Below are 23972 nucleotides of genomic sequence, written 5' to 3'. Positions count from 1 at the left end.
CATCAGTTTATTAAGGAGGAGGGTGATGAGAGCAACTCATGAAATGTGTTTTTCTTGCCCCTGAGCATCTCCTCTGCCATGGCCATGGTCCTCATGGGGACAGGCGGAAGTGTACCTATCACATGGGGAGAATGACGGCAAGTTTTCTCCTGTGTTTCCACAGAGGGGCCTTTTCATACCTTCACATCAGCCGGTGAAAGCTGGGGTGGCCTGTAGGTGGCAGGAAGGACCTCATGATAGCAGAGGGCAGACGTGGCTAGAAAGGTGAACTGTGCAGGATGAGGAATCTCCATCAAGTGATGAAGTTCTTTTCTCTAGACAAAAGCATCCATAAATCATAGCAAAATTGCATCTTTGATAAGTAAGGTAAAGCTATTCCACAAAAAGACAAAGAATTTCAATTTTATGTTTTAAACTTTTGCTAAAAAATGTGTTTAAAATAGAATTGCAGCTGTTAATGAACATTCCGTAAAATGGGTTATTTTTAGTGGATGATAATGAATACGTGAAAAAAGAAAAGAAAAAACACAAATGCGAACGTGTATCTTCTGGAGCGTAGAGGGCAAATATATTCTGACTGCTCCAAAATGGATGATGGGGACGATATGTACAAATGAGGTAGTGACTACTGCTTTAGGGAAGCAGTCTTTAACCTTTTTAGTCTCAGGTTCGTTCGGTAATCTGGGGAAGTGTCTCGGCGCGTTACCACCTGTGCACTATTGTGCAAGTCACATTAGCGGTATCTGGCTGACCTCTCCAACTGCATCCGCAGACCCCAGCTGAAGATCCCCCTGCAGCTGTTTCTTCCAGCTTCTGGTGGAAGGGCCTTTGGGCTAAGGGTGGGAGGGAGATAGAGGAACAACCTTCATTTTCACTGTGGCTTGACATTTAAATCATAGTGTTACCTAGAGAACTTCTGTAAAATTACTGGTGAAACATTTTCAGTTTGATGTCTGCTCTTTCTTTGTTCCTGGGGCCATGTTAGATTTAAATCTGAAGACTAATTTTTTTTTTTTTCTGTTCTGTCTTCCTCCTGTTATCGAGGCTTCCTAGCATGAATAAATCTGCCAGACCCATGGTTCTTACCTAGGGGGCAACTGTGCCTCAGCCTGGAGGACATTTGGCAATGTCTGGAGACATTTTTGCTTGTCATTATTGAGGGGTAGGTGCTCCTGGCATGGAGCGGGTGGAGGCCAGGGATGCTGCTGAACATCCTACGTTGCACAGGACAGTCCCCAGTGCAAAGAATGATCTGGCTCCACATGTCAGCAATGCGTCGGTTGAGAAACCCTGCGTTAGACAATTAAATCATTTCACTATAGGAGCCTACCTAATTTTCTGTGTAGAGATTCATTTGGAGGTCCCTCTTTAGGGGAATTAAGAGGGCAATGTTGAAAGTTGACGTTGCTGTTTAATATTACCAGGCACTTTGTTTAAACAAAGATAAAGATGTTCACCAAGACTTCCAGTCACTTCCCATTGAAGTGAACATATCTTAGAATTGCTGACAGACTTTGGAGAAAAAACATGTTTTAGTAAGTAGTACAATCAATGAAAAGGAAAATAAAAGAGGAACTACAGAAGAGTAGAGAATACGCATAATTCTACTGCCGTCACATGTACTTAGAATTGCACTTGTGTAATTATAATTTTGATTTTTTTTTTTTTTTTTTGAGACAATCTCACTCTTTTGCCCAGGCTGGAGTGCAGTGGTATGATCTTGGCTTACTGCAACCTCCACTTCCTGGGTTCAAGCGATTCTCCTGCCTCAGCCTCCTGAGTAGCTGGGATTACAGGCGCATGCCACCACACCTGGCTAATTTTTGTATTTTTAGTAGAGATGGGTTTCACGATATTGGCCAGGCTGGTATTGAACTCCTGACCTCAAGTGATCCACCTGTCTTGGCCTCCCAAAGTGTTAGGATTACAGGCGTGAGCCACTGTGCCTGGTCTAATTTTGATCTTTAATATTGCTTCTAAATTACATCTCTCTTGTTTATTTTTTGATAACTCTCTTCCAATGTCAATTTCAATACGTCCATTCTCCTGCACCCAAATCTGCTTCTCTTCCTTAAACCCTGTCTTCCAGCATGCACCACAAGGCTCAGCCATCCGGGCCTCCTCCCCCATCTCACCTCTGGGCGCTGGACTGGTTTCCTCTCAAGGCCTCTTACATTTGCCCCCTTTCTGAGTCATCTCTGCTACTGCCTGGGTTCACAATCCCCCTTCAGCTTCTACACTACCATCTTAACTACCTCTTAACCACTCTCTCCAAGCCCAGCCTGAAACCTCCCCTTATCTCATAAACTCCCATTACTGACAGAATAGTTTTTGTAAATAAAAAATCTGTTCAAGGCCGGGCGCGGTGGCTCAAGCCTGTAATCCCAGCACTTTGGGAGGCTGAGACGGGCGGATCACGAGGTCAGGAGATCGAGACCATCCTGGCGAACACGGTGAAACCCCGTCTCTACTAAAAAATACAAAAAACTAGCCGGGCGAGATGGCGGGCGCCTGTAATCCCAGTTACTTGGGAGGCTGAGGCAGGAGAATGGCGTAAACCCCGGAGGCGGAGCTTGCAGTGAGCTGAGATCCGGCCACTGCACTCCAGCCCGGGCGACAGAGTGAGACTCCGTCTCAAAAAAAAAAAAAAAAAAAAAAAAAAAAAAATCTGTTCACTAAACTGAGGCTTTAAATTTGAGTAGCTTCTATTTACTTAAACATGTACTTACAGTCCAGAAAAAACCCTTCCATAACGCAATACATGAGGTTCAAACACATTCTACCACGTAGCATGCAGGATGATGTTATTTGAGATCCGTGAGCTGCCTGGGGTGATCCTGGCCACCTGACTGGCTGGATTCCAAGGGTTCTTGTGTAAGATCCAAATACATCCCTGTGATCGCTGCTGCCGGGGACTGTCCTGTGGAGGTTGCCTGCTCTGGGCTTAAATCCCACCAGGGCAGATTCTGGGCCCTTTGGCTGGATAAGCACCAGTGATCCCAGGAATCATTTTTGAACATTGGCCTGATCTCTGACTATTGTAATTGGAGAATACTGGGGACACAGGGGGCCACCTGCCACCTTTCTCGTTGCCTAGCCCCTTCTCCCATCCACATCCTCTTCTGTAGAAGCAAGATTGTTTGAGAACAGGAATCTGGGCAGAGGATGGGAGCCTCGTGCCAAGCCCATTATAGCTGAAACCAGGGGAGCACAGAAGGGAGTCGGCTCTGGGCTTCAAAGTATTGCATACAGGCCTTTTCGATTTGACCTCAACATACATTTCAGGGCTCCTCTCCTGCTGCTGTGTTCTTCTTATCCCCCTCCCGACACACGTACTCGAGCACATAAACACACACACACCCTCTAGACCCTTCCAAGTCCATCTTCAGAGACCTTCCTTGGTCCCTGTTCTCTCAAGCCACCTCGATGATGCCGTTTCCCTGTTTGCCCACTTATAGATCTCTATTTCTTGATCATCTAATCCCAGTATGAAGCCTCTCAATCATTCAACAAATGGGCTTCAACAAATATAGTTGTCTCTTGGTATCTGATTGATTCCAGGATCCTAGTGAACACTGAGCTCTGCGGATTCTCAGGTCTCTAACATAACATGGTGTAGTGTTTGCATATAACCTATGCAAATGTAACCTGTGTAACATCCTCCCATATGCTTGAAATCATCTCTAGATTATGTATAATACCTAATACAGTGTAAATGCTGTACAAATAGCCATTATACTGTATTGTTTTAAAATTTGTATTATTTTTTATTGATGTGGTTTTTTTAACCTTTTTTCCAAATATTTTCCATCTGCAGTTGGTTGAATCTGTGGATGTGGAACCTGCAGGTACCAGAGGCCAAATGTACAGTGTGCTAATATAAAAATTGGTAAAGGAGGGTTAGGCTGTCCTGAGGCTCACAGTCCAGTGTGGGAGACAGGACATTTAACAGAAAGTCCCTATGGAGCTTAAGTGTTGGGCTGGGGCGTTCTGGGGGTGTTCAGGGCACCTTGGAAGTACCTCGGTGTGCTCGCCATCTCTCCCTCAGACTGCAGCCCCCTTGGGCCAGATACTGTCTCTTCAACTTGGTACCAAGTACTCAGCAAGTGCCAAGCCAAGCCCAGGGCAGGCAGCCAATTACTTTTTGTTAACTGAATGCGCTAAGTCTTAGAATGGAGCCTGACCATGTCACATGTATGGTAGGAACATGTTGGAGGCAGGGAAATGTTTTCAAGGTTGTGGAAACCTTTGCAGAGTGAACAGGGCCACGCTCCATATCCTGCTGTCTCCAGGCCTTTAAGGAAGTGTGTCAGACGCCCACAGGCAGAGCTGGAAAACGTGGCCTTTGCTAAAGATACAGAAGAGTCCGGAGACGCACAACGGCTGGGTCATTGGTGGTGAGGGACTTTATTTGCAGTGAATTTGGAGTTAGGAAGGAAGTTGCCGCTGGGCGGGTCCTCCCTGTGTCCTGCTGCGGCCCAGTGATGGAGGTCTGCTTACACATGTTTGCCAGGTTTTCAGGCCAGCAACAGGATTCTGTTATTTCTCTAGTGCTTGTCTGATCATGAAGTAGTGATTTTTGAGAAATCCTTGGACCTGGTGTGAGGATCAAAGACTCCCTTCTTCTGGACAGTGTTGGAAAATCCTGGAAAAATGCTTCCTCTGGGGCCCTGTGTATCTTCCATCTGGGAAAACCGTTAAAAGCGATCAGGTAAAGAAATATTTTTGTGATATGTTGTGACTTTCTTAAAGTAATAAAGTAGAAGACATTTTAAATGAAAAATATACATAATTGCAAAATCTCTTGATTCTTAGCTATTTCTGAACAGATTTCATGCCCCCTGTATAACCTTTTGTTGGGGAAAGAGGAGAAAGGAAAGGAAAAACTAAAATAACTTTTGTTTTCATAGTTCTGTTTTTTTTATCCTTTGCTAAACCCATTTTCCATGGTTGGTCATATGATTTGGATTGAAAGGACTTTTCCTCTGGCCTTGGAGCACGGAGGCAGCTAACATGTTTGCGCAGTGGTTCACGCCTGTAATCCCAGCACTTTGGGAGGCTGAGGCGGGAGGATCACCTGAGGTCGGGAGTTCGTGACCAGCCTGGCCAACACGGTGAAACCCTGTCTGTACTAAAAATATAAAAATTAGCTGGTTATGGTGGCGCATGCCTATAGTTCCAGCTACTTGGGAGGCTGAGGCAGGAGAATCACTGGAACTGGGAGGTAGAGGTTGCAGCGAGCCAAGATCACGCCACTGCTCTCCAGCCTAGGCGATAGAGCAAGACTCCATCTCAAAAAAAAAAAAAAAAGTACATGAATAAATAAATAACAGCTTCTTGTTTAACCAGTTTTCTCTATCATTATAAATTCTATCTCATTGACTTATTCTTCAATCTTTATTATTTTTTCTTTTCTACTGATTTTGTGTTTAATGTATTTATACTGTTTCTAGTTTTTGAAGGCAGAAACTGAGGTCATTGATTTGAAGCCTTTCTCCTCTCCTAATAGAGGCATTTCATGCTGTAAAGTTTCCCCAAAGTACTGATTTAATAACATCCTACAAATTTTTATATTTTTACTTTCATTTTTTATTAATTTCAAAATACATTCTAATTTCCCTTTTGATTTTATAATATTTTTATAACTATTTTTCAGTTATGAAAATAAATAAAGTACTGATAAATGCTACCTGGAACCATCAAGAATGACCCTTGAAAACATTCTGCTAAGTGAAAGAAGGGCAGTCACGAAAGACCACATATTGTATGATTCAATTTGCATGAAATCTCCACAGTCGGTCAATCCACAGGGCCAGAAAATAAATCTGTGGAGTACAGAGCGTCTCCCAGAAGCCAGGGGTTGTGAGGAGGAGGAAATGGAGAATAATTGGTAATGGGTGTCACAGTTCATCTTAGGGTGATGAAAACCTTCTGGAGTTAGACGGTGGTGAGAGCTGGACAGCTTTGTCAATATACCAAGAACTACTGAATTGTATGCTTTAAAAGGACGAATATTATGGTCCGTGAATTGTCTTTTAATAAAGGTCTTATTTTAAAAAACAAGCTAGGCACCTAGGGTTTAAAATTGAAGGAGGCTCTGATTCTCAGGGCCATGCAAATGCAGGGTTGGCACCTATGAGTGTGGCCCTCCTGAAATGTTGTGCCTTAGGCACCTGGCTTGCCTCTCCCTAATTCAGGCCCTCAGGAGAAAGCTCTAATTCTGGTCAGTTCGAAACAGGAGGACACGGCTTCTGGGAGACACTCGGTGCTCCACAGAGAGGCATTTGGTCCGTTCTCTTCCTCTGGACGTCACCGTGCCGACATGAAATGCTTCCAATTGCGTCCAGCCTAGGATGGAGCGGGGTGGGGAACATCTGATTACTATGAACTGCTGCATCAACTCCCCGCAGTCCCTGCCTCTGAGCTCCCGAGAGGACACAAGGAGTGTCCGAGCCCATGTGACTCAGTGTCTCTTCCCATCACTTCGAAAATGGGTTAGTGCTTACACCGCGACCGCAGCCCAAGCACCTGTGGCTGAGAGGGGCCTCGGGCGCCCAGGAGGAGGGGAGCCTGGTTCTGGGTCCGGACTGGTACTAGTTAGTGGTGGGACCTGGAACAAATGGTACTAGTTAGTGGTGGGACCTGGAACAAATGGTACTAGTTAGTGGTGGGACCTGGAACAAATGGTACTAGTTAGTGGTGGGACCTGGAACAAATGGTACTAGTTAGTGGTGGGACCTGGAACAAACGCTTTGGTTCTAAGTGAATCCCTCATATTCATGACAAGAGGCGTGGAACACAGACCCATGGGGCCTTCCCACTGGAACATGGAGCTTGGCTGTCACCCGACTTCGCTTCCTGAGGTAGAAAAGCCCAGGGTTCCAGGCTCTGTCTCTTTTCCCGCAGACCCCTTGTTTCTTGGCGCGGAGGCCCTGGGCCCCGCAGGCTCCCACCCACTTCTCTGGGCTCAGAACTTCTCTGGGTTCAGAACCCGATCCCGAAGCGGCCCTGGAGCTGCCGGTGGCCGAGGCCGGGCGCGCGCCTTGGGGACCTGGCCGGCCTCAGGCTGGCGGGAGCATTCGCGGACCTCGCCCTGGGCCGGGAGGACTGGGGGGACCCTGGCCTGCCCCTTCCCCGAGCCCTGACCTCGGCCACCACGCGCGCCGCCCCCGCGGGTCCCGCCAGGCTCCGCCTGAAGGCAGAAAGCGTGGGAGGCGCCCGACCCTGCGGTATAAAAGCGGTGCCCGCGGAGGCCCTAGTGGGAGTCCGCGGCGAGCGCAGCAGCAGGGCCGGGTCCTGCGCCTCCGGGATCGGCGTCCAGGCTCGGAGCGCGGCACGGAAACGGCGGCGGCGCTGGACCAGGTGGTAGGTGCGGGCGTCCCCGCGCGGGGCCGCGGTGGAGCACGGGAGTGGCGAGCTTCAAGACCCGGCTGCCACGGAGAGGTGGGACCGGAGGGCAGGAGCGGTCGCGCAGCCAAGAGCCCCGGAGAGGCGGCGCCTTCTCGGTGGGGTCAGCAACGGCCTCCGGGGGTGCCCTGGAGCGCGCGGCCGGCCTCCGCCTTGGCGGCCCACAGCCAGCGCGGGCCATTCCCTCTCCGAGGTCTCCTCGCTGCCCTTCCCGGGCGGAAGCCCTGCTTTGCAGCCTCCTCCCCACCTGCCGGCCCTGTTTTCTCACTGCTCCTCTCCGCTCTGGGAGCCGCAGGATGACGTCTGTCCTGCTTCTTCTCTGTCCTTTAAAGTCACCAGTCTCGGCCGGGCGCGGTGGCTCACGCCGGTAATCCCAGCACTTTGGGAAGCCGAGGCGGGCGGATCCTTTAAGATCAGGAGTTCGAGACCAGCCTGACAAACGTGGTGAAAACCGGTCTCTACTGAAAATGCAAAAATTAGCCGGGCATGTTGGCGAACGCCTGTAATAATGTCAGCTACGTACTGAGGCAGGAAAATCACTTGAACTCGGAGGCGGAGGTTGCAGTGCGCTGGGATTGCGCCACTGCACTCCAGCCGGGCCGCATACAGAGCGAGACTTCCTCTCAAAACAAAACTAAACAAAAAAATCCCCCCAAAACACAAAAAACCCCACCACCACCAACAACAACAAAATAAAGCCACCAGTCCCGAGTTTCAAATCCGAGCACTCTTATCCATCTTAATTCTTTCAATAATTCAGCGAAACGGATGGGGCCCGTCCTTCTTCCGATTACTCCTCCAGGGACTGTGAATCCGCGGAGCCAGGCTCAGCCGTCGCCTGCAGGGCCTGCGGTCTGTGGGGACCGCCAGCAAGATGAGGAGTCACCTTCGGGACAAACGGTCGTGCTGGGGAGGGTTGCGCCCGCGGGGTCAAGGGAACCTCCTTTAGGGTGGGAATCAAGCCTCCGGGCCGCGGTGTTCGAGGGTGAGTAGAATTAATCCCGTGATGGACATGGGGCCTTGTAAGGGGGACCAGGAGTTTGCGAAGAGGTGACTTTGGGAGAGGTTCAGGATGGCCAGAGGTGGAGGCTGTGACCTGAGCGAGGCTGGATCAAGGGAGGGGGCAGGTGGAGAAGAAACTGTTCTTTCTTTCTTTCTTTTTTTTTTTGAGACGGAGTCTCGCCCTGTCGCCCAGGCTGGAGTGCAGTGGCCAGATCTCAGCTCACTGCAAGCTCCGCCTCCCGGGTTCCCGCCATTCTCCTGCCTCAGCCTCCCGAGTAGCTGGGACCACAGGCGCCCGCCACCACGCCCGGCTAGTTTTTTGTATTTTTAGCAGAGACAGGGTTTCACCGTGTTAGCCAGGATGGTCTCGATCTCCTGACCTGGTGATCCGCCCGTCTCAGCCTCCCAAAGTGCTGGGATTACAGGCTTGAGCCACCGCGCCCGGCCGAAGAAACGTTTTAACGAGGTGGCTTTGAGCAGATCCTAAGGGAGATTTAGGAGGCAGGACAAGAGGATTAAGACACCGCTTTCTGAGGATGCTGTGTGGCTGTGGCCCGGTGGTGGCTGAGGGAAGCGGGTTGTGTTCATTGTCCAAGGCTCTCCAGTGCTTTGCGTGGCGTTTTGGGGAGCACAGATGAGGTGTCCCGACAGTGGGGAGTGGCTCTAGGAGGCCAGAGGCTCGGGAGGGGGCCTGCGCATTAGGCCAGGCACAGGATCCGAAGTGGAAAGAAATGTGGGGGAAGTGGAAAGAAATGTGGGCGTAGAGGGCAGGCCTTGGGGATGGGTGTGGGGGACGAGGGGGATGGAAAGGGGTCAGGGAGGTCTCCCAGGCTCACCTGGAGGAGTGAGGGTCTCATTTCCAAGGGCACTGGGAACTGCAGCCTGGGGGTGGGGGTTCATTTGGTTTCAGACCTGTGGCGAAGAGACCCACCCCCTCACATTCACACTTTGGCCTCCAGTGGCTTCACAGGCACCACGCCCTTGTTCTCGCCTGTTTTACTCCTCACCTTGGGCTGTTTCTTGCCTTTCCATTCTGGCGTTCTGCAAGGACCAGTTCCTTCGTCTCATGCACCATCTACACTCATGGCTTTTGCTGGGAGTAATGAGTAAAGCTCCCAAATAGATGTTTCTGAGTTAGCAAGCACATTAAAAACAAAACAAAACGAAGCCAAAACAACACACAATTGTCTAAGTCCCACTTTCAGTGTTCAAGGGTCACATGATGTCCAGAAGCTAGTGATGGGCAGGAGCTCTGAATGGAGTTACTGGGATGTCAGGCCGTGTGGGCCTGAGGCAGGCCGGCTGACTGGGAGCAGACTGGTTCCATCCCAGCTGTCCAGGACACACTCACTTGCCTCTGTGGATGACAGTTCCTTGCCTCACAGCTGTCTGTCTCTGGGTCAGGTTCAGCATCTCAGTGTCTTTTGTGTATCAGCTGAATGACAGGGAGGCCACAGGCTGGTGCCCAGTTGAAAATCTCACAAGGACTCTTTGTAAATGCATACAAGAATAAGAAAAGCATTTTCCTCCTCCTTCCTGAGCCCATTCTCTTCCTCAGATGGGACAATCACGTCCTTACGGAAAGAATTGGAGTTCACTGCTCCCAGCTCGCGCTCTCTCTCTCTCTCTCTCTCTGTGTGTGTGTGTGTGTGTGTTTGTGTGTGTGAGAGAGAGAGAGAGCGAGAAGGAGAGAGAGAGAGAAAGAGGGAGAGAGACAGACAGAGCTCTGCAGGCGAGCCAGTTCTGTTGCTATTGTTGGTTTGAGCTGCTGCCATCACCACACTTAGCTAATTACCTTAATATTTGCTGGTGCCCAGTTGAAAATCTCACAAGGACTCTTTGTAAATGCATGCAAGAATAAGAACAGCATTTTCCTCCTCCTCCCTTAGTTTTTGGCTGGAGACTAACAGAAAATAAATTTTTCTCCAACTTGAAATACTTATGAACTTTGAGAAGAAAACAAAAAGTACGATTCCAAAATTGCCCTGTAGTAAGTAGGTCAGTAACATTCAGGGAGTGTCAAAACTGCATTTCTCTTTATTCTTTACTTCCAGGCCCTGCATCATGGAAACTCTTTCTAATGCAAGTGGTACCTTTGCCATACGCCTTTTAAAGATACTATGTCAAGACAACCCTACGCACAACGTGTTTTGTTCTCCTGTGAGCATCTCCTCTGCCCTGGCCATGGTTCTCCTAGGGGCAAAGGGAAACACCGCAACCCAGATGGCCCAGGTAAGCTTGCCTGTGCCCCAGGAGCAGGGACTGGCCTGGACTGCGTGTTCTGTCACCAGCATCACACTCATACTCCACAGCCACTGAGAAAGGAGGGCAGGACTGGGGCCCCAGTATGCACTGGCCATTTCAGGAAGGCGGGGGTCCACTGGGGAAGAAGGGGGGCAGGGCACGGAGGCAGGAACTCTGCTCCATGGAGATTTATTTGGGGGAAACTTTCCTCCGTTAATCCCTTGGAAAAGACCATCCAAGCTGTCTTGTCCTGGCACGGAATCTTTGTTTAGAAAATGATACTGAAATTATTTGAAATATAAGTTGCAAAGACCTACCTCTTTTTTGCAGCAAGAGACTGTAACTATAAACTTTCATTGGTAAGGAGGGTTAATACCTGTTTCAAGTTGTTTCTGTACCAACAGCTCAGGGAGGGCATCAACAGAAATTTGCCAGAAGGATTCCAGGGCAAGTGCTTAGTTACCGCTGCACACCGTGCAGGTACTGCTCAGTTTAGTCTCACCAACGCTCAGAGAACCTCTGAAAATGACTCAAGATCAGTGCTTGTCCCCAGATGTTTGTGGAAAGGAGAGGGGACATACACCTGAGATGAAACTGAAAGCTTGCATCATCCCTGACTGCAGGCCCCTGGACACGCCTTCGTCGTGGGAGTTGTCCTTTGTTCAATATGACTCTTTTTTTTTCCTTTGATGACACTTTTCAGTAGTGAATTACTCATTTTAATAATTTCCCAGCTCACTGTGTGAAGGAGGGAAGGTTTATGTATAAAGGCTACCAGCCTTAATAATAAGCACAGAGAGGCTCTCTAAAATATATACATTTGGAAAAAGGGCATTACAATGAAAATACACATGCCATAGCAAGCTATGTGCGTATTCAGGGAGGTGAAATATAACACTAAGATTTTTAAAGGAAAAAGTGAAAAGGATTACATAATCCCTTTGAAATAGTTATTTTTGGCAAAAAGATCAGTAACGAAGGTGATGCCAGTGTGAGGTTGGATGGGGAGTTCCTGGGTAGACATCCTTGTGCAAGTATTTTGTTGCGTAAGGCTGTGATGGCCTTTGTGCAAGAGTGTAGTTTTTTACGGAGTCCTTTGCGATAGTGTTGTTATCAGGCGTTCAAGCGTGAGAACCCTCTCTTCATGGCCTTCGCTGTCTCTGTCCAAGTTTCAGTTTTTGTTTTAGTTTTTAACATTAGTGACTCCATTTTGGTTCTGAAGTGCCTTATGCTTAAATCTTTATAATCTTTTTCTATATTTTAGACTCACTGATAAACCCTTATAGAAAGCTCTTTTGAGAGCACCAAAATTGTTTGGGTGCCTTCTTAGGTGTGACACGGAGCTCTCCGTGGCTCCAGTGTTCGCCTGGATACTCGTGAGACGCCAGACATACTGAGTACACATTGCTACCTGTAACATGAAGGGAAGCATTAATGGCAGCAGAAATATTTTAAAGAATTATTTATTTTTCCTTCATTGTATAACTGGTAAAAGTCCACTATAAAATTAAAAAAAAAAAAAAAAAAGTAGAAGGGAGGAAAAAAATCCTTATGGATCCATCATGCAGAGACAACCACCCTTGATAATGTAAAGCATCTTCCTCCAGTCCTATTTCCCCATTTTCTTTTTCTTTCTTTCTTTTTTTTTTTTAGACAGAGTCTCACTCTGTCGCCCAGGCTGGAGTGCAGTGGCGTGATCTCTGCTCACTGCAAGTTCCGCCTCCTGGGTTCACACCATTCTCCTGCCTCAGCCTCCCGAGGAGCTGGGACTACAGGCGCCCACCACCTCGCCTGGGTAATTTTTATTTTTAGAGACGGGGTTTCACCGTGTTAGCCAGGATGGTCTCGATCTCCTGACCTCGTGATCCGTCCGCCTCGGCCTCCCAATGTGCTGAAATCACAGGCGTGAGCCACCGCGCCCGGTTCTATTTCCCCATTTTCACTTGACATTTTGTACTTTGGTGATTATATGGTATCTTTACTTTTATAACTGTGTTTTTCAGCTCATCTGAGGATTCGGTGAGACAGTCCATGTAAAGCAAGTGCTCAACATGTGTTGGCTATGAATAGTAATAGTGGTGTCACAGCCTTGGGTGAAATTGGTCTTAGCTTTTGGTTTTGTTCTATTTTTAACAGGGTTTCTTATCAATAGTCTATGAGCTGTCTAAAATAAATTTAGCAGCTTCCTCTCTTTTCTATGTTATAGGACAGTGTGTATTGCATGAGAAATAGAAATTGCTTGAATATTAGAAAAAACATCCCTCAAAAGATCATCTAAGCCTTTTTAGAAGTAATTCTCTCTCTCTCTCTCTTTTTTTTGTTCATTCATTGTGCATTGTGACTGATTGATAGATTCTGTGGGTTTTTTTTTTTTTTTTTTTGAGATGGAGTCTCGCTCTGTCACCCAGGCTGGAGTGCAGTGGTGCTATCTCAGCTCACTGCAACCTCCAACTCCTGAGTTCAAGTTCAAGTGATTTTCCTGCCTCAGCCTCCCAAGTAGCTGGGATTACAGGCACACGTCACAATGCCTGGCTAATATTCATATTTTTGACTGGCATTTGGTAACTTATAATCTGTACTTTATTGAAAATAATTATATAGCGTTTTTGTTTTAACATTCTCTCTGTTTATATTGCTGTAACCTCTTTTTCACATACAACTTTCCTTTGGAGTGCTTTTTTAAATATGTGGTGGGTGGTTGTCTGTTATGTATGTATGTGTGTTTTCTTTTAAAGAACCAGTTCTTGGATTCATTGATCATTTTGTGCTTGTTCCAAAACTCCTTAGGAGTTTTTCTGTATTTTCTCTAACATAATGATGTAAAGTTTTAGCATTTTATTACTTTCTTGGTAATATTGAAAACAATGCTATGTTTTAACTTATCTTTGGCCGAACTCTTTGGTCTAATATATATCACCCATATTTTGATTATTTTCTAAATTATTTGTCGTATACTTATTTAGAGGAATATTTTTTGTTTGTTTGTTTGTTTTTGAGGAAGAGTCTTGCTCTCTTGCCCAGGCTGGAGTGCAATAGTGTGATCTCAGCTCACTGCAACCTCCGCCTCCTGGGTTCAAGTGATTCTCCTGCCTCAGCCTCCCAAGTAGCTGGGATTTCAGGCAAGCATCACCACACTTGGCTAATTTTTGTATTTTTAGTAGAGACAGGGTTTCGCCATGTTGGCAAGGCTGGTCTTGAACTCCTGACCTCAAGTGATCTGCCTCCCTTGGCCTCCCAAAGTGCTGGGATTACAAGCATGAGCCACTGTGCCCAGCCTAGAAGAATATTTTAAATAATTGTTTAGAAGAGGGATTTTTTTTTTTTGACATGGTCTTGCTCTGTCTCCTAGGCTGGAGTGTGGCAACTTGATCACAGCTCACTGCAGCCTCAAAGTCCTGGGCTCCAGCAATCCTCCCACCTCAGCCTTCCAAGTAGCTGGGACCACAGGCACACACCATCATGCCCAGCTAATTGGAGATGGGATCTTGCAATGTTGCCCAGACTAGCCTCAAACTCTTGGACTCAAACAATCCTCCTGCTTTAGGCTCCCAAAGTGCTGGGATTACAGGCATGAGCCATTGTGCCTGGCCTGGAAGAGTATTGTAATTGTTACTTTGAAGAGTTAATTATTTAGAAAAGTGTTTTCAGTAATATTTTGTATGTCATTTTCATTTTGTTGGCATTTTGTTTATAATGTTGATTTTTTGTTACTACATTGAAGTTAAAGGATATAATCTATATAATTTCTGTATTTCAGAATGTATTGAGACTTTGAGACTTTTCTTATGGTCCAATATGTGTTATATTTTTTGAAATATTTAAGTAACACACACACATATAGTCCCTATAGGGTACAATTTTTATAACTGTGTTATTGTCTTATTAATCACATTGCTCATTTAATATCCTTATTTCCTTTTGAGGATTCTGATGGTTGTATTTCTGTCTATTTTTCCTTGCATTTTTTCTGCTTTTAACTTTTTAACTGCATCTTTTTTGTTTTTCTATAAATTTTAGAGGTAATTTTCCCACCACTTAGGGCACATTTATATTTTCCTTTGGATGCCAGATTTTATCACAACCTCTTTTATGAGCTTTTCTCACCCTTGTCATTTTTTTTCTGTTACTCACCTTTAAACGAGTGAGATCCATTCAGGCAGGATGGCTACATCTTTTACTCGCCTGTTTTCTGTCCCCTCTCTCTCCTTTCCCCATCCACCAAAGAGCTATCTTGATAACTTTGAAATTATTTCTCACAACAGGCACTTTCTTTAAACACAGAGGAAGACATTCATCGGGGTTTCCAGTCGCTTCTCGCTGAAGTGAACAAGCCTGGCACACAGTATCTGCTGAGAACAGCCAACAGGCTCTTTGGAGAGAAAACTTGTCAATTTCTCTCAGTAAGTTGAATCAATAGAACAATAAAAGTTGTATTCAACATATCTGGTGATATAGAGTCTGGGAGAAAGACCCTAGAGAAACTGAGAAACTTACATTAACCAATTAAAAAAATTGTACTTTTTTTTTTTCTAAGATGGGGTCTCACTATGTTGCCCAGGCTGGTCTCAAACTCCTAATCTCAAATGATCCTCCTGCCTGTTGGGATTGCAGATGTGAGCCACCATGCCCAACCTAAACTTCCTTTTTTTAAAGACCACAATTCTATAATTATACCTTGCATTAGTATTCCAAAAGTAGTCTCTACTTTTCTTGAAAGGTAAAATTGAAAGGTAAAATTCTCAAGTTCATTTCTGGTTATTCAGGGTCCAATGCATACCTATTCACAAACTCTGATATTTTAACATATCTTAATATGATCACTTTTAAAGAGTTCTGTGTATTCTTTTTATTAAAAAAAGATAACATATTTAGAATTTTTGGAAGTTTGTTGACATTTGTATTTAGCAGTGCAGCCTCACTGAACATTTTTCTCTCCAAAGACGTTTAAGGAATCCTGTCTTCAATTCTACCATGCTGAGCTGAAGGAGCTTTCCTTTATCAAAGCTGCAGAAGAGTCCAGGGAACACATCAACACTTGGGTCTCAAAGAAGACTGAAGGTCAGAATGACAAGTTATTCCACCCTCCTCCCAACCCCTCCTCCTGCAGCTCTTCCTATTCCTCCTTCCCTCCTCTTACATCCTCCCTCCTCCCTCTCTCCCTCCTATCCCTCCTTCTCTCTCTCCTCACCCACCTCCACCTCTCCACTCCGGCCCCTCTAATTTCACGGGTGTTTCAGATGGTCAGAGTAGTGTTGACTGGCAGGGCCTCCTGGCATACTGAACCTTGATGGACTTGTAAAGGATCTGATCAGACATTCAGGTTTTCAACAACAGAGATTTACTTTTGTGTATTCTCCCAGGACTAGAGTAGCTGATACAAATGTCAAAAGAGGGCCAGGGATGGTGGCTGTCACCTGTAATCCCAGCAATTTAGGAGGCCAAGGTGGGCATATCACTTCAGGTCAGGAGTTCGAGACCAGCCTGGCCAACATGGTGAGACCCCCCCCATCTCTACCAAAAATACAAAAATTAGCCAGGCGTGGTGGCCCATGCCTATAATCCCAGCTACTTGGGAGGCTGAGACATGAGAATCACTTGAACCTGGGAGGCAGAAGTTGTAGTGAGCTGAGATCACGCCGCTGTGCTCCAGCCTGTCTCAAAAACAAAAAACAAACAAAAAACAAATGTCAAAAGAATCTCAGGCCAGGTTTCCAGTTTAATAACTTACATTAAAATATACTCTCCCTAGCCTGTAACATTCACATGTCAGGTGACTCCATTGTCTCTATGAGAAGGAGATTGACGGACATATCTTGCCTGAGGTATACACTTGGGCTGCCTCTTCCTAGGTTCTGGGGGACCTCCATCACCATCACCTTTACCTGCTAAGGTCACTTCTGATTTTTCATGTCTTCCACTTAAGCTCCTTTAGTTTGTCTTGCTAAGCCTACATTTGATTGGTTAACTGCAGACCCTCTCTCAGGGCTGATCAGTTCCACAGACTGAAAATATCCTCCATTTGGGGTTGAACCTTATTCATCCACGTTTCAGAAAGTGACGTGTTCCAGTCTTGGCCTCCAAGACCAATGACGGTCTGATGAATGATGCAGACTCCTCTGCACCAATGATGCTTAGTACCACTAGGAACATTTCTATTTCTGTGAATAAATGAGACGGTAAAGACTGGGAGATGTTCTTCGCTTAAAGTCTCAGCAATTGTTCCCCCATTCCTGCTTGGAGTATTTGCCACGGATGCTCTCTTGAGGCAGCGAATTAGCAGGGATGCTCTCAGTTCATTGAAAAAGTACCACTTGATCTCCAGGGAAAGAAGGGGTGATCTTTGCTTGCCCACATTCTCTTTTCCAGAGATGTCTGGTGCTTTGTTGAGGGGATTCGGCAGGAAGATCTCCTCCAGAAGCTTCTAGAAATTCCCCATGTGCCCAATGTCAGCTCTTCTCGCTTTGAGCCATCCAGTTTAGAACTGGGTGTGATCACGAAGGGTTGGGTCAAACACTCCATTTAACCACGTGAGACAAACACCCCCTCAGCCTGTCACATTTCCTGCTGGTCTTGTTCTCCAACCTGGCGTAATTTTTCTACTTTCTACCAACCTGCTTTCCTCGAGTGACTTAGGTGTCTTTCACCATCCTCAACTCGGTGGATGTTCTCAAGGTGTCGGTAATCATGAACGCCACTCACACGTGCTGTTTTTATTTCTGTACGTAACAACCCACACTCAGCAAACTTGAAAACAGAAGTTTGCTTCTCAGCTAGTCATCCAGGATCATCGAATACATCAGGTTCTTACAAAAAGCAACTGAACGTAGTCTCTACTTTTCTTGAAAGGTAAAATTGAAGAGTTGCTGCCGGGTAGCTCCATTGATGCAGAAACCAGACTGGTTCTTGTCAATGCCGTCTACTTCAAAGGGAAGTGGGATGAACAGTTTGACGAAACGTACACAAGGGAAATGCCTTTTAAAATAAAGCAGGTAGGGGGACGCTTTTTAACATCCTGCTACTTTGATGAAGAAGTTGAATGGAAAGATTTAACTTTGTAAAATCATAAGTGACGTAAGTGTAAGCCAAAAGGAATTTGAAACTTAAAGTATTTCTGAATGAATTTATTAACTCAGTAGAAGAAAACTGAAGGAATAAAAGATATTTGCTGCATATATATATATATAATATATGTAGTGTTTTATTACTGCTCTTAACTACCTTTGATAATTTCTTATAAACCATTGCTGCCACCTATTTTTGGAAACTAAAGATCTTCCTTTAAGCCCAATTTACTTGGCTAGAAAGGAAAAAAAAAAAAAAAAGGTGTTAAGGTAGTGTGCTATGTGGGAGTGGGAGTGAGAGGCAGTATAGGGCAGGGTAGAGGGAGAGAAGGTGAAAACATATGTCTTTAGTTATTTTTAAAATTAAAGTAAGTTTTGATTTGAATTGTTAACTATCATTAATTCAGTATTTCCAGCTTTTTAATATTAAAACTTCATGACAAAGACCTTAGTTTTGACATTGAAGTAAAACTTAATTAAGGCAGGCATTAGAATAATTTTCCATAATCCTCCAGCCCCTAAAAAGATACCATTTTAATGCAATTAGAAAACGAAAGCAGGTAACCCTCCTGCATTTTTTGTAAGGTGTACTTGAACTTAAAAAAAATTAGTTCTCTAGTTGCAAAGGGTGGGAGGAGGAGAATTCTTCTAATCTTGGTTTTAGAATGATTTTAATTTTTATAATAGATGACCTGTATCAATTTTTAAAAGTGAATTGAGTAAATGTAATACTTTGCTGAACTTCTGTGTGCATATGCCTCTTCTGTATTTTAAAAAAGTTATTTCCTTAGAGTATCATAATTGAAAAGGTTGGGTTAAAATAGATTACTATATACGTAGGTCGTAGGTCATCACTCTTTCTGAGAGAGTGTACCCATTTATACTCCCTGTCATGCTGTTGTGGAACTATAAGTTTGATCCCACTTTACGATTTTTTTCTCATATGTTGGGTTGGATAAATAGGAAAAACAACACACATTTTTTTCTAATTAAATCGAAACAACTTTGTATTTAATTTCATTTGATTATATTGTTTTCTTAGATCTATTTGCTGAGCACAAATTAAATGAGAAAAATATTTCTCCTCTGGAAAATGCAGAGTATCACATTTTATTTTGCAGAAAAAAAGCTTTCCCAGGGTAGTACTGTGTCTGCTTGCAGTGATGATAGGAAGGAACTGGTTGCCTTTTTTTGTGTGTGTGTGTGTTAATTGAGGCATGAATGTGGCGGTTTCCATCACAGGTGCTGAAAACACTATCGGAGGCAACTGCAGCTCTTCTGAAACTTTTAATTGCCTCTTTTAATAATCCTTCCCCCAGGAGGAGCAAAGGCCAGTGCAGATGATGTATCAGGAGGCCACGTTTAAGCTCGCCCACGTGGGCGAGGTGCGCGCGCAGCTGCTGGAGCTGCCCTACGCCGGGGAGGAGCTGAGCCTGCTCGTGCTGCTGCCTGACGACGGCGTGGAGCTCAGCACGGTAAGACCCGGGCGGGAAGAACCCAGGGACGCCTTTGCGGGCAGAACTCGAACACCACTTGCACCTCTTGTATTTACCTTCCGAGTTGGCCATGTGGCAGACGCACACTGTGCAGGCACTTGGCGTTGGGTTCAAACTTTTGTTCAAGGCTGACTTTTCCCAGTATTGTCTGCGTGATCTGCCAAATTACATACACATCTCAGTCCTCTGTGTTTTCATCGCTAGAAGGGGTAGGGGGCGGTTAAAATGCCTTTTAAAATAAATCCGGTAGGAGGAAACTTATAAAAATCCTGCTAGTTTGATGAATGGCAGACTTTTAACTGTGAAAGCATAAATGACAGCTTAGGGTTATTGCCCGGTAGGGTTATGATGAGGATAAACTGTGGGTAATTCAGTTAACAAGTTTACCACATTGCCTGGCAAATAGTAAACTCTCTACAAATGTGATCCGTTATTATAATCATCATTCTTAGCATTATGCTTTGAAAGTCTAAGAACCTGAAATAGAGAATGAGGAAGTTTTAACTTTCACCTAAAGAGGCTGGGAGGGGGGATTGTGGCATCCGGGGAGGTGTGAAGTCCAGTGCTCAGAGGGTGGGACCAGAGACAGCCTCTGATGGCACATCCAGGCACTCGGCTTCCTTTCAGCATGGATCCCTGGGGTGAGAGAGTCACCCATGGCAAATGGCAGGCAGTGGAACCCCATGACTTAAGAGGTCTGTGTGTGCAGCAGCCACTGGCTCTGCCTCTGCCCACCTGCCTGACTGTAACCGCTCTGCTCCAGAAACTATGCAGAATCTCAACTGGGACAGATAATCCTGTTGGAGTGGCTCACACTGAGAACCCTTTCATTTCCAATCCTTTTCTTTACTAGCAATGGTTTGTTGTCTTTAAAAAGACTATGTTTGAAAAGCAAACATAGTCGCCTGGGCATTGACGCTTGTCACAATACAAGATGTCTCTGGAGTTGCTGGATAAGGAGACGACAGCCACAGCCTTCCTGCCTCTGGCTGCTTGGTGTCTCTCCCCCTTGTCAAGGAAGTGGCGCATGGGATGGCACATGGGACATAGGACAAGTAGGAGCGCTCACAAGCTTCTGGCAGATGAAGGGGCCAGTGATCCTATGTGAACAAACAACACCTACGTGCAAGAGGAGGAAGGGGACTGTGTGAGTGCCTGTGTGCTTGTAGATGTGCACTGAAGTCGGAATCTTAAAGTCTAATTCTGGTATTTCAGGTGGAAAAAAATCTCACTTTTGAGAAACTCACAGCCTGGACCAAGCCAGACTGTATGAAGAGTACTGAGGTTGAAGTTCTCCTTCCAAAATTTAAACTGCAAGAGGATTATGACATGGAATCTGTGCTTCGGCGTTTGGGAATGGTCGATGCCTTCCAACAGGGCAAGGCTGACTTGTCGGCAATGTCAGCGGAGGGAGACCTGTGTCTGTCCAAGTTCGTGCACAAGAGTTTTGTGGAGGTTAATGAAGAAGGCACCGAGGCAGCAGCAGCCTCAGGCTGCATTGTGATTGCAGAGTGCTGCATGGAATCTGGCCCGAGGTTCTGTGCTGACCACCCTTTCCTTTTCTTCATCAGGCACAACAGAGCCAACAGCCTTCTGTTCTGTGGCAGGTTCTCATCTCCATAAAGGGTGCACTTACTCTGCACTCAGCCATTTCCCTCTTGCTGTGTCCCCAGATCCCCACTACAGCTCCAAGAGGATGGGCCTAGAAAGCCAAGTGCAAAGATGAGGGCAGATTCCTTACCTGTCTGCCCTCATGATTTGCCAGCATAAGTTCGTGATGCTTCACACTCAGCTCTTACATACTGACTACTCATTTATCCTACTTAATCAGAATCTTGAGAAAATAGACCATAATGATTCCCTGTTGTATTAAAATTGCAGCCCAAATCCCATAGGATGGCAAGCAAAGTTCTTCTAGAATTCCACATGCAATTCACTCTGGAGACCCCGTGCTTTCCTGAGACCTCAAATACATGCCTTAACCCACTGCCTCAGTGGTAATAAATGCTGCTAGATATTGCTACTAGTTTATAGATTTCCTGGTGCTTAGTCTTTTAAAAAAGGTTTTAAAGTGCACATGTATATTTTGTCTTTTTTTTTCTTGTTGACATCTACCAATAACCAACCACGCACCAAACACTGCATTTGGCACTGGGGATGCAAAAGGGACAGAGCTATCCTCCTTTTACACCTGGTCTTCAATTCTGTGCCCAACTTACATAGCTTTGACAATGACCAGGTTGGACTCTTTAATGTCTTTCCAGGTATGATGTAATCCTCTTGTAGGGATCACATCTTTCTTTATGATACTGTATTTCTCTACCTCTAAGTCTTAACAGTAAAAATCCCATTCAACACTTAAAGCTCATTTCAAATTCTTCTTTGAGAAGTTTTTCCTTTCTCCACAACCAGATGTACAAATTTTGCACTCGGAGGGCACTTTTTTTTTTTTTTTGAGACGGAGTCTCGCTTTGTCTCCCAGGCTGGAGTGCAGCCGTGCGATCTCGGCTCACTGCAAGCTCTGCCTCCGGGGTTCACCCCATTCTCCTGCCTCAGCCTCCTGAGTAGCTGGGACTACAGGCGCTGCCACCACGCCCGGCTGATTTTTTGTATTTTTAGTAGAGACGGGGTTTCACCGTGTTAGCCAGGATGGCGGGCACTTCTTTCTTGGTAGTTCTTTTATTTTTATTAATCTCTGTATCCTTAGATAGTCCTCCAACAACCAAGGGTTGGGACTCTGTCTTACATATTTGGGTGCCCCTCATAGTGCAGTAATAAGTAAGTGGGTTATATATGAGCTGTGTAACTTATTTTTTATTTTTATTTTTTGAGACAGAGTCTCGCTCTGTCGCCCAGGCTGTAGTTCAGTGGCCGGATCTCGGCTCACTGCAAGCTCCGCCTCCCGGGTTCAGGCCATTCTCCTGCCTCAGCCTCCCGAGTAGCTGGGACTACAGTCGCCCGCCACCATGCCTGGGTAATTTTTTTTGTGTTTTTAGTAGAGACAGGGTTTCACCATGTTGGCCAGAATGGTCTCGATCTCCTGACCTCGTGATCCGCCCGTCTCGGCCTCCCAAAGTGCTGGGATTACAAGCGTGAGCCACCGCACCTGGCCTGTAACTTATTTTTTTAATGGCTGGATATCACTTGAGTTTATTGTTTTTTAAGAATTTTTTTATTGAGGTAAAATTCACATAACATAAAATTAACTATTTTAAAGTGAGAAGTTCAGTGCCGTTTAGTATTGTTAACAACGTTGTGTAACCACCACCTTTATTTAAAGTTCCAAAAAAATTTTTCTCCTCTAAAAGGAAACCCCATCCCATTAAGCAGATAACGCTCCATTTCTTCTTTCCTCCAGCCCCTGGCAACCACCAATCTGCTTTCTGTCTGTATGGATTTATCTGTTCTTCATATTTCATATAAATTGAATTGTTTGAGACCTTTTGTGTCTGGCTTCTTTCACGTAGCACGAGTTTCTGAGATTTATTTACATAAGAGCATGTATCAACACTTCATTTTTATGGCCAAATAATATTGTACTAGGTGTTTATAGCACAATTTATGTGTCCACTCATTCACTGATGGACGTTGTGTAGTTTCCTATTTTTGGCTATTGGGAATAGTGCTGCTGTGAATGTTTGTGTACCTGTGTTTGTTTGAGTGCCTATTTTGCATTCTCTTGGGTATACGTCTAGGAGTGGAGCGGCTGGGTCATATGGTAATTCTATGTTTAGCTTTTTAAGGAACAGACAAACTGCTTTCCACAGCAGTTGAACCATTCTACATTCCCACTAGCAATGCGAATGTACTTACTAGTTTCCTTTTCCTTTTTTAAAAAAATATGTTATAGCCATCTTAGTGGATGTGAAGTGGTATCTCATTGTGTTTTTTATTTGCATTTCTTATGTAATGAGCTAGAAACTAAAGTACAAACTAGATGGGACATCCAATCCCTTTGATAGATAATGCTCAGTAAAAAATGAGATGAAAGATGTTTGTTTGTTTGTTTTAGACCAGGGGTGAAAGTTTATTAAAACTTTAGAGGAGGAGGAATGAAAGAAAGTGAAGTACACTTGGAAAAGAGCCAAGTGGCCAAGTGGACATCTTGGAGGTCAAGTGCCTAGTTCAGTTTTTTTTTTTTTTTTGAGACAGGGTCTCACTCTGTTACCCAGGCTGGAGTGTAGTGGCATGATCTGGGCTCACTGCAATCTCCTTCTCCTGGATTCAAGCAATTCTCTTGCCTCAGCCTCCCAAGTAGCTGGTATTACAGGTGCCTGCCACCACACTCGGCTAATTTTGTATTTTTCAGTAGAGACGGGGTTTCACCACGTTGGCCATGTTGGTCTTGAACTCCGGGCCTCAAACAATCTGCTTACCTCGGCCTCCCAAAGTGCTAGGATTACAGGCATGAGCCACTGAGCCTAGCCCTAGCTCAGTATCTTTTGATATTGTGCATATGATACATAATATGATACATATCATACATAATATGATATTATGTATCATATGCAGATACTTACTGCATTTCTTTCATTAGTGGTGAAAGTGTTTTATGCATTTATTGGCTCTTGAATTTCCTCCTCTATGAATTGTCATTCACACACCTACTTTTCTACTCGGTTTTTACATATCTTTTTGCCTATTAAAGATATTATCCTTCCGTCTTATATTTTTTCTCATTCTTGTATTGCCTTTTAAATTTTGTTACGATGTTTCATTAATAAACAGCATTTTGTTTTCCTCTATAATCAAATCTAGATTT

The 23972-nt window shown here is 45.1% G+C and overlaps 1 protein-coding gene across 4 annotated transcripts; it reads left to right on the top strand.

The window, feature by feature from the left end:
* The first annotated feature begins 4314 nt into the window (after window positions 1-4314).
* Window positions 4315-21286, top strand: SERPINB9 (serpin family B member 9). 4 transcript variants are annotated; one of them, XM_021936934.2, is made up of 7 exons: window positions 4315-4711; window positions 10464-10641; window positions 14916-15053; window positions 15594-15711; window positions 17500-17642; window positions 19034-19189; window positions 20426-21286. In XM_021936934.2, exons 2-7 carry the CDS (start codon window positions 10474-10476, stop codon window positions 20831-20833), a joined length of 1131 nt encoding a protein of 376 aa, XP_021792626.2. In that variant the 5' UTR covers window positions 4315-4711; window positions 10464-10473; the 3' UTR covers window positions 20834-21286. The 4 variants fall into 4 exon arrangements, with proteins under 4 accessions (XP_021792626.2, XP_021792625.2, XP_003897003.3 ...); XM_021936933.2 differs by lacking the exon at window positions 4315-4711 and adding an exon at window positions 7240-7369 and having other exon boundaries at window positions 20426-21197; XM_003896954.4 differs by lacking the exon at window positions 4315-4711 and adding an exon at window positions 7252-7365.
* The last annotated feature ends 2686 nt before the right edge of the window (window positions 21287-23972 follow it).

The sequence above is a fragment of the Papio anubis genome, chromosome 6 (genome assembly GCF_008728515.1).
Source record: "Papio anubis isolate 15944 chromosome 6, Panubis1.0, whole genome shotgun sequence".
Lineage (NCBI taxonomy): Eukaryota > Metazoa > Chordata > Mammalia > Primates > Cercopithecidae > Papio > Papio anubis.
Note: the sequence above shows the minus strand (reverse complement) of the source record. Positions and strands in the feature narration are given on the sequence as shown.

Bases quoted from the DNA above. Each gene is read 5' to 3' on its own strand.
- SERPINB9 (XM_021936934.2), top strand. From the start codon at position 10,474: ATGGAAACTCTTTCTAATGCAAGTGGTACCTTTGCCATACGCCTTTTA. The intron at 15,054-15,593 runs GTAAGTTGAATC...TTCTCTCCAAAG, and splicing joins AAACTTGTCAATTTCTCTCA to ACGTTTAAGGAATCCTGTCT. The intron at 19,190-20,425 runs GTAAGACCCGGG...CTGGTATTTCAG, and splicing joins ACGGCGTGGAGCTCAGCACG to GTGGAAAAAAATCTCACTTT.